The 9,892-nt window shown below is 39.1% G+C and overlaps 1 protein-coding gene across 1 annotated transcript in view; it reads right to left on the reverse strand.

The window, feature by feature from the left end:
* Positions 1-6,936: 6,936 nt before the first annotated feature.
* NIFK (nucleolar protein interacting with the FHA domain of MKI67) overlaps positions 6,937-9,892 on the reverse strand; it is an 8,149-nt gene continuing 5,193 nt past the window's right edge. Inside the window, exons 4-6 of the mRNA XM_023742171.1 lie at positions 9,733-9,885; positions 9,497-9,562; positions 6,937-8,847 (exon numbers count right to left, since the gene is read on the reverse strand). Coding sequence (XP_023597939.1) covers positions 8,659-8,847; positions 9,497-9,562; positions 9,733-9,885 — 408 coding nt within the window. The 3' untranslated portion in view covers positions 6,937-8,658. The remainder of the gene's footprint in view (positions 8,848-9,496; positions 9,563-9,732; positions 9,886-9,892) is intronic.

Here is a 9,892-nt window from a genome sequence, read left to right on the forward strand (position 1 = left end):
GTGGCGACATTTTCTTTTAACACTTTTATATAATTCTTTCTACATTAACATCAAATTAGATAACCCGTAAAATACAAATTTGCATGTTACGAAACAGCTATTCAATTGGTGTGTATGTAGTAAACTACTGGAGATGTGTTTTTTATTATAGCAAGCACCAGCAGTGTTTTTTTTTTTTTTAAAAAAAGCTAATAAGCCACAATATTTATCATATAGCTGTGTTAAAGCAGAAATACAAGTTGTAAGAAAAATTAACACACTTCTTCAGAATAGAAAATTGCTAGTGATTACCCTGTATCATTGCCACAAAGTATCTGAACAGTTTTCTCTTTTGGGTAATTGTTTAGGGTACAGGCAGTCCCCAACTTACAATGTATTCAAGTTACCATGAACCATACTTACTTTAGATTGCCTTTTTTTTTTTTTTGGTACATCTTATTCTTAGTAAAAAGTACTACATTCAGGGTTGCAGCGTGTGACTTGCTGATGTTATCATTCTCAGATGTTCGCTCACAGATGTTCAGTGTTATGACTTAATGTTCAAAACACCGCCATATAGCAGGCTATGGCAAGAATGAAAACTGAAGAAAAATGAGGTATTTGACTTAACGTCAGAACTGACTGACGACCAACTCCTGGGAGAGGGAGCCTCGTTGTAAGGGAAGTCGGGGACTACCTGTATTTTCTTTGTTTTCCCTTGCCAAAGTCCCGCTTTCCCCACAAACCAGCCTTATGCCCAGCTGCGGTTGACTCCGACTCATGGCAACCGTGTGTGTGTCAGAGTAGAAGTGGGCTCCACAGGTTTTCAACTGGCTGATTTTTTTGAAATAGATTGCTGGGACTTTTTTCCAAGGTGCTTCTGGGTGGCTTCAAACTTCCAACCTTTGGTTAGTAGCTAAGCGCATTAAGTTTGCGCCACGTGGGGGCTCCAAGGCAGCCTTCCAGCACTCCCCTTCTGAATAAGGGCATCACAGAGGGGACTTGTGAATGAAGCAGTGCACTGGCATCCTTGCCACGGAAACTATGTTTGGCAAGTATCAAATGTCTGAACTTCTCTCCCTGTGCACCGGAGGGCTGACAGCGTTTATTTATAACAGGGAGATTCTAAAAATGGCCACTGTCAATGCAGAAAAGTCATTTCCACGATACTGCTGCAAATTAATTTCCTTTCTGTTAGAAGAAAGAGAAGCAGAGTATGCCGGCCACCTACTTGGGAAGCAGCTTAATCATAAAAAAAGAAACTCAGACTGGTTGCTGAAACAGAAGAAATTTATAGTGAGGTATGTGAAACATTTTCTAATTGGATCAATGGAACGTTAACTCCTTACTGAAATTAAGTCCTAACGTCCCAGTTTCTTTTTTGTTTTTTGAGAGGAAAAAGGGCCAGAAACATATCATGTAGATATAACTTTAAAAATAATTCCAAAATGTGAGACTGACTATATGAAGTTAAAAAAAATGCCCCACATTCCAAGTCCAGATCAAACCTATTCAGTACAAATGAGTGGAAAAGAGAAAAACACTTTGAAAACCAAGAATTATGGTATTGAGAGTGGTTACAGTAGTAAAGCAAAGTTCTCTTGAATGAAATTTTCTTTTTAAATAGACCTGACCAAATTCTCATATACACTGCAGACATCAAATTATATTATCTGTCCATAAGCTTGTTCACAATTATATGCAATTTCATAAGCTAAAAACTTTCATGGTTTATACCATCAGTATGTTGCACTGGTGGTGATGTGAGGTCTTTTGGCAAACATATTTTTCTAAATATAATTTTATTTATCTTGTGTTGTTGTTGAGAATATACTCAGCAAAACATACACCAATTCAACGGTGTCTACGTGCACCATTTAGTGACAGATTACATTCTTCAAGTTGTATAACCATTCTCACTCTCCTTTTCTGAGTTGTTCCTCCCCCATTAACATACATTCACTGCCCCCTAAGATTCCTACCTAATCTCTCAAGTTGCTGTTGTCAGTCTGATCCCATATAGATAGTTCTTCAAAGAGCATAATGTTCAAGGCAGACATTTTTTACTAGTTAAGCTAAAATATTGTTTGGTTTTAAGAAGACTTCAGGGGATATTTTTGGTTTAAGGTTTAAAGATTATCTCAGAGCAATAATTTCAGGGATTCATCCAGCATCCATGGCCCCAGGAAGTCTGGAGTCCATGAATATTTGAAATTGTATTCTACATTTTCCCCCTTTTGATCAGGATTCTTCTAAGGAATCTTTGATCAAAATGTTCAGTAATGGTAGCTGGGCACCATCCAGTTCTTCTGGTCTTACTGCAAAGGAGGCAGTTGTTTATGCAGGCAATTAGCCGTGCATTCCATATCCTCCTCCTATTCCTGACTCTCCTTCCTCTGCTGTTCCAGGTGAATACGGACCAATTGTTGTGCCTTGGATGGCCTCTAGCAAGCTTATTTAAGACCACAGGCACTACATATCAAACTAAGAGGTACAACAGAAGCATTAAACATGTTATTAGGCCAATTAACTGGGATGTCCCATGGAACCATGACCCTAAACCTCCAAATCAAGAAATCAAATCCCATGAGGTGTTTGGTTGTACATAATCAGCCTCAGCAGTTACTCTTTTGTCATTGTTGTAAGTATATCTATCACACTTTTGCCAATTCAACTTTTTACAGGTTTACAACTTATTGACAGCAGTCACAATAATTGGCTGTGTACCCCTACCCTTAATCAATGTGATGTCACTGTTAACTCCCCTCTTTACCGTCTCTTACCCCTGGTAACCACTAATAAACTTTGGTCCCTATACATTTTCTTTTCTTGTTTTTTATATAAATGAGGTCATACAGTATTTGTCCTTTCGTGATTATTTCACTCAGCATAATGTTTTCCAGCTCCATCTATATTTTAGCATGTATCAAGACTTCATTTCTCCTACTGGCTAGGTAGTATTCTATTGGATTTATGTAGCACATTTTGTTTATTCATTCATCAGCTGATGGACATTTAGCTTGTTTCTACCTTTTGGTTATTATGAATAGTGTTGCAATGAACACTGGTGGACAAGTGTCTGTTTTTCTGCTTTTCACGTCTTTTGGGTAGATACCTAGGAGTGGAATTGCTGGGTCATACGATAGTTTTCAGTTTTTTGAGGAACTGCCACACTGTTTTCCACAACAGCTGTACCATTTTGCATTCCCACGGGTAACGTTCCAATTTCCCCCATCCTCACGAACATGTGTTATTTCCTGTTTTTCATCTTAGCCATCCTAGTTGGAGTGATAGGTATCCCATGGTGGTTTTGATTTGCATCTCTCTGATGGCTAATGACTCCGATCATCTTTTCATGGGTTTGGTGATCATGTGAAAGTCCTATTTGGTGAAAAGTCTATGCGAGTTCTTTGCCCATTTTATGATTTATCTTTTTGTTGTTAAGTTGCCGAAGTTTTATATACATTTTGGTTATTAGATTCTTGTCAGATATATGGTTTCTGAAGATATTCTCCCAGTCAGTAGCCTTTCAGTTTTTTGGTAGTCTTCTGATGACCAAAAGTTTTTCATTTTTATAAAGTCTCATTTATGTCTTTTGCTATTTAGGCTTTTATTATATTAGATAATCCATTGTTGAAAGCTAGGCCTGACAACATTGCCTTTGCATTTTTCTTCTAAGAATTTTATGGTTTTAGTTTGCACATTTAGGTCCTTAATTCATTTTCAATTTTTTTTGTGTATGGTGTGAGGCACAGATCCTGTTTCATTTTTCTGCTTGTGGAAATCCAATTTTCCAAGCATCATTTATTGGATGGACTTACCACCCTTGTGAAAAATCAGTTGAGCATAGATGTGTGGGTTTATTTCTGGACTCTCAGTTCTATTGCATTGGTCTATGTGTCCACATTGTTATGTCAGTATCAGGCCATTTTGATTACTGTATCTGTATAGCACGTTTTAAATGTGAGTTGCAAAAACATTTTTTAACATTCATCAAATACCAAAAAGACATTTTTTAAGCATTCATTTGCTTAAGAGTCATTTGACAGCAATAATTTCTGCCCTGTAGTTATCTAGACCTAACTTGGTGCTGTATGTATATAAGTATATATATATATATTCACATCAACCTGTATATGCAAACTTATATATATGTACATATACACAGCCACACACACGCATCATATACATTGTATGTTCTGAGGGAGGTTTCTTTTTAAAAATATGTTAACATTAGGGCATATATCCTTTTAATAATGAAATGAACAGATTGTGGATTTTTAGTACCATATTTTTACCCAAATAATGCCCTCCCACTGCGAGGCACCCTCCTGCCAATCCTCTTCCACTTTTTGTAAAAAAAAAAAATTAGCACAGCACGCTCACCAAATACCTCCTAAGGGGAAGGCACATGTTATTTGCATAAAAATACAGTACGTGAGCTCTCCTGCCACCTAGTGTTACGTTGCTCTCAGTTATTCAAAGCTGAGCCCCAAAGGATGGAAATCTTATCTGCCTCCTTCTCCCATGTGTCCCCTAAACCATTTCCCCCCGAAATCCAAAGGCTCATTAGGTCTTGTCAGTGCAAGTCTCTTGCACCCTTGCTTTTCATAGTCACCAACAGTTTCGTATTCATGCCCACCCCGTTAGCAGCAGCCTTCATGGCTTGAGTCAGTTGGCACTGAAGTCACGGTCACTGTCCAGGTCCTGGCTCACAATCCTGGGGGCAAGTTACCTAAATTCTTTGGGTTTCACCTTGCTCATCTTTTAGATAGGAATAGTAATATCTATTTACCTCATAGTGCTGTTTTGATTAAATGAGTTCATCTATTTAAATTGCTTAGTTTACCTAACACACTCATTTAACAAATATTAATTACTATCACGTGCCTCGTATCACGCCAGAGTCCTTAAATGTGAATACAGGTGTTGTAAACAGTCTGTATCACTTTCCGTTATAGGCTCAGAAGGCAGGAGTGGGGCTCCCTCTGACAGTGTGAGCTGTTTGAGGTCTACTCTAGAGAAACCACCTTTGCTCAATATGCTGTTGGCCAAGTATTTCAGTCTGTGGTTTGTCTCCTCATTCTCTGAACAGTGTCTTTCACAGAACAAAGTTTTACATTTTAATTAAGTCCAATGTGTCATTTGTCTTTTATGGATCACACTTTTGGTGTCAAGAACTCTTTGCCTCACCCTGGGTCACCGATTTTTGTTTTCAGCTTTATATTTTACCTGTAGGTCTAATTCATTTTAAGTTTTGTCTAAGGTGCGAAGTTAGTTATTTCCTATCAAAACCATTTACAAATGTTCATCTATTTATGTTGATCTCTAACAAGCCAAAACCAAACCCGCTGCCATCGAGTTGCTGCTGACTCGTAGTGACACCAGAGGACAGAGGAGAACTGCCCCTAGTTTCCAAGGAGCCCCTGGTGGATCTGAACTGCCGACCTTTTGGTTGGCCCCAGGGCTCCTTGATCTGTAATAAGATTTACGTATTTCCTCTTTTGCAATGTCTTTTCATCCAGAGAAGTGCTGCCGAGTACTGACAGCAATCCCCAGATGACTCTGCATGTATTCCTCACTGGGAAGGCATCTGTAGAAGTCTATTAGTATTCTCTTGAAATTTTTACCTTTCAGTATATCATTACACTGCAGATTAATCCGTCCAGTTGAAGGTTAGGTTAGGTGGAAGCTTTACCATCCTAGCTGAATAGATTCCTTTGCACTAGTATCAAGGTCTGAAAACACTGCTGGGCCGTATGTAGCCTGAGCCTGGAAAATGCATCTGCTGCAAATGTGTGATATGGAGCTCACGCCTGTTTTAACTTCTGACAGTAAAGGATGTGTATAAAATAGCCTGACATTACTTCAGATACAAACATCAGTTGTCACGAAAATGACTTTACCACCATATAAATTCAAATATTAAGTGTTTTATAATTTTTGGTTGTAATTAAGAAACATTATCAAGTCTGCAGCAAAAGCTAACTTTCAAAGCCATTCAGTGTTGGGTAATAGTGACTGAGGGAGGTTCTTCTCATTCAGAAAACTTTCAACCTTTGTCTTGAGCTCAGAATCTGAATAAACTTCACCACTGCTGAGCCCTCAAACTCCTTTGTGGTAGCACATCAGGATAGTCAGCTTCTATTTCTGTCAAAATTCACGGAGCTGATGATGGCTAAATCTATTGCCGTTGAGTTGATTCCAACTCATAGTGACCCTATAGGACATAGTAGAACTGTCCCATAGTTTCCAAGGAGCCCCTGGTGGATTTGAACTGCTGACCTTTTGGTTAGCAGCCTTAGCTCTTAACCACTACACCACCAGGTTTTCCAGATGATGACTAAGTCCACAAAATAAAACAAGGAAACCAATGACACTACTCGTTCAACAACAAATGATAGATCTGAACGTTTTCTAAAAAGCTCCTGATGGTAACACAATACTAGGCCCTAAACATCTGACAAGTGTAAATTTGTCAAAACTATTGACAGACTTTTCAGAGATGCCAATTCCTTAATCATTTCTAGGATGACTAACTATCCCCGTTTGCATGGGTCTGAGGGGGTTCCCAGAACGTGGGGCTTTCAGTACTAAAACCAGAAAGGTCTCGGGCAAACCGGGAAAGTTGGTCACCCGAACACTTCAAATTTGGCACTGACTTCTCAAATAAAACCAGAGTACTATTAACATGCTGGCTCACCAAGAGCAAGGGAAAACCATTCAAAATCATCTGCCATGTTTTCATATTGACTGTTGACGTAGCTTCCAGCGTCTCCAACTCTTCAAGCGATTGTTTAGAAAGGCTAACAGTCTTAACACGTTTATTTTCTTGGACAGATTTCTTTGGCTGCTGTAATCAAACACAATTAACTCACTGTTGGTAAATGACTTTCCTTGTTTTGCTGACAAATAGCCATCTGGAAACATACTTGGGTTGTGGCCTCATTTTCACTTTTTATTTTTGTGAGGAAATTCTGTTATGATATTCCATTTTAAATCTTCTGCTGCTTTCCTGTGAGCTGGGGATATGGTAAGAGCTTAGTATGGTAATATTAACATATTGTCTATTTGTTTAGCACAGCTAGAGTGTTGTAAAATAAACACAATGCTTTGCCATCATATCTTGGTAACAAAATAATCCACACTCCACTGTGCCTTAAAAGCAATATCTGAAGTCCCACTTTTCTTGTTTTGACATGACAGGTACACAGTGGTAATGAAAAGTAAAATTCCCAGTACCACAATGTGGCACTCAAAATGTCCCGAAGTGTAACCAGCACTGCAGCCTGCAGTGCACCCAGCAGGAGTGCTAAGCAGTGAGCACACGCATGCTCATTCGCATCTAAACTCCTGTAGTACAAAAGGTGCCACAGATAACATGTAAACAAGCGTGGCTGTGTTCCAACAAATCTTTATTTATGGACACTAAAATTTAAATTTTGTATTTTTGTCACAAAATATTTTCTTCCTTTCCCAACCATTTAAAATATGCCAAAATCATTCTAGCTCAAAAAACCCGTTGCCACTGATTCCGACGCACAGGAACCCTATAGGACAGAGAAGGACTGCCCCGTAGTGTTTCCGAGGCTGAAATCTTTATGGAGGCACAGTGCCACGTTTTTCTCTCACGGAGTGGCCGATGGGGTCGAACTGCTGACTTTTTGGTTAGCAGTCGAGCACTTAATCGCTGTGCCACCACAGCCTATCCTGATTCCACCACCTGGTCTGTCAGTTTGTTGTACTGGGGTGGGTTGTGCACTGTTACGATGCTGGAAGCTATGCCACCACTATTTCAAATATGAGTGGGGTCACCCATGCTAGGCAGGTTTTAGATGCAAACAGACTAGAAAGAAAATTCTGGCCACGTACTTCTGAAAATTAACCAACGAAAACCTTACGGATTACAAGAGAACACCGTCCAACCTGCTTGCTTTCAACGTATCATCAGGAAAGACTAGTTGCTGGAGAAAGACATCACGTTTGTGGAAGATATGGTTTGGGGAAATCAAACACGTCAGAATTATATTTGTGTGTGGATATGCTCATCTCCTGCTCTCCCTGAAGGGATAACTGAAGGACATCCAGACCCACCAAGGTTAGAGGTGGTTCACAAAGGGAGGCAGCTCTGCACCCATTCAGTCAACAAACACACACTGAACATTTTCTATGTTCGGTATTATTCTAAGGGTCTACTCTGCTATCTACATTAATTGTCTGCATTCTGTATCAGAACATCTAGTCCAATGTTTTAGCACATTAAAGACTTATCAATTACTGGCTGAAAGAAGGCTTGGTAGCAGTGAATGTTCTTATATATTTAGAGTAGCGAATACAAAAGCACGTTTCAAGGCATCATCAACAGTTGAGAAGGCAAAAACCTACTTGTTTCACTTGCATACAAATGACGGTAGGAAGTCCCTTGCTCGTCACTGTTTGAACAGCAACTAAGGACAACTTCGAAACACGCAAAGCAACTGAGAGGAGACTAATGGCAAAGAGGTAGGGGAGCAGGTCACGGCACACTCCCTGTATTTCAGCAACGGTAGGCAAGCCAGAATTACTGACTGCTTTTATTTTAACCAACGTTTTTCTTCCAAAAATTGTGCCAAGGTCTGCGTTATCACTGCACCTAGTAAGATCTAAAGAGTCAGTCCTAATAATAAAATACATTCAGAATCACTGTTTGCTTTTTCTTCTCCTTCTTTTCCCTGAACGGGTAGGTGTTTGAGTCTCTTGTATTTCTGCTCTTACACCAACTACAGGCTGTTTGAAAGTGATTTCATTGTCTTCATCATCATCATTCATTTTAGCCACTTCAGACTTTCTCTTCTCCAAAAATGTTGGTGTACAAACTGGTGTGGAGCCCTGGATTCAACAAGCAGAAGATTACACACAGCACATACATGTGGGGAGATACTAGGAATGACAATCCAGAAATCCCACCTCCCTTCTGCTTTCACAAGCTCTGCTGAGCTATTTGAGGCCTAAGTCTATGTTTTGGTGTTGCAATCACACTAATAAAGAGCTTAGACGCGTATCAAACTTTGTATGGAAATTCTAAATCAACTGGGATATGAATATGCTCCATTATAGGTTTTTGGCTGGAAAATTCTCATCTTACATTTATAAAAATAGTGGCAGGTCTCATTTCCCTCTGCTAAAAAGATAAAATGACAACAAACTCATGATAACCTTTGCTAAGGTCTCTATATCCAGTAAACCACCAGCAAGGATTTACCGAAAACCTTTCAAGATTACACCTGAAATTTTAACGAAGTGATAATAGCTTTGAAACTGCTTTTCGTTTTCCAGATTATGTCTATACCTGGTGCCCAGAATAATGGAGACAATTCTACCTGGCTGTTCAGTCTTCTCATCATCATAGGCAAAATCTTAAGTGAATTTTAAAAGATACTACAAACGCGCACATTTATCAGCGACAGTTTTCTTGAATACATTTGACTATTTATCTGTCTCTAATACCTAGCATGTAATATGATAAATATAATTTTACCTGGCTATTGGTCGAGTTCTGAAGATCTGCTTTTGAAACTTTTCCTTTTTTCTTTTTCGGTAAAATCTTAAACAAACATAAAGAAATGACAAACTTGTGGTCTCACATCTCTACTTCTATTTCACTCACCGTCACAGCCTCAAACACATCACTGGTGAAGCCTCCCCAGAACACAGCCAATGGTCTTAAGTACCATCCCTCCCACAAATAACAACGTTTCATAAAAGAATATTTACCAATGATGGAAAATTATAAACTATTCCTTTTTTAGCTAACTTCTTCCTGAGTAATTTTTCTTTGTTTTTAAATCGCTTCTCCATGCGCAGCTTTGCCGGCAGTGTCCGCTTCTTATTGTACCGTTTTACTGCTGGAAGCGATGGCTTTGAGAATGGAACG

Source organism: Trichechus manatus, unplaced genomic scaffold (assembly GCF_000243295.1).
Source record: "Trichechus manatus latirostris isolate Lorelei unplaced genomic scaffold, TriManLat1.0 scaffold00203, whole genome shotgun sequence".
Classification (NCBI taxonomy): domain Eukaryota; kingdom Metazoa; phylum Chordata; class Mammalia; order Sirenia; family Trichechidae; genus Trichechus; species Trichechus manatus.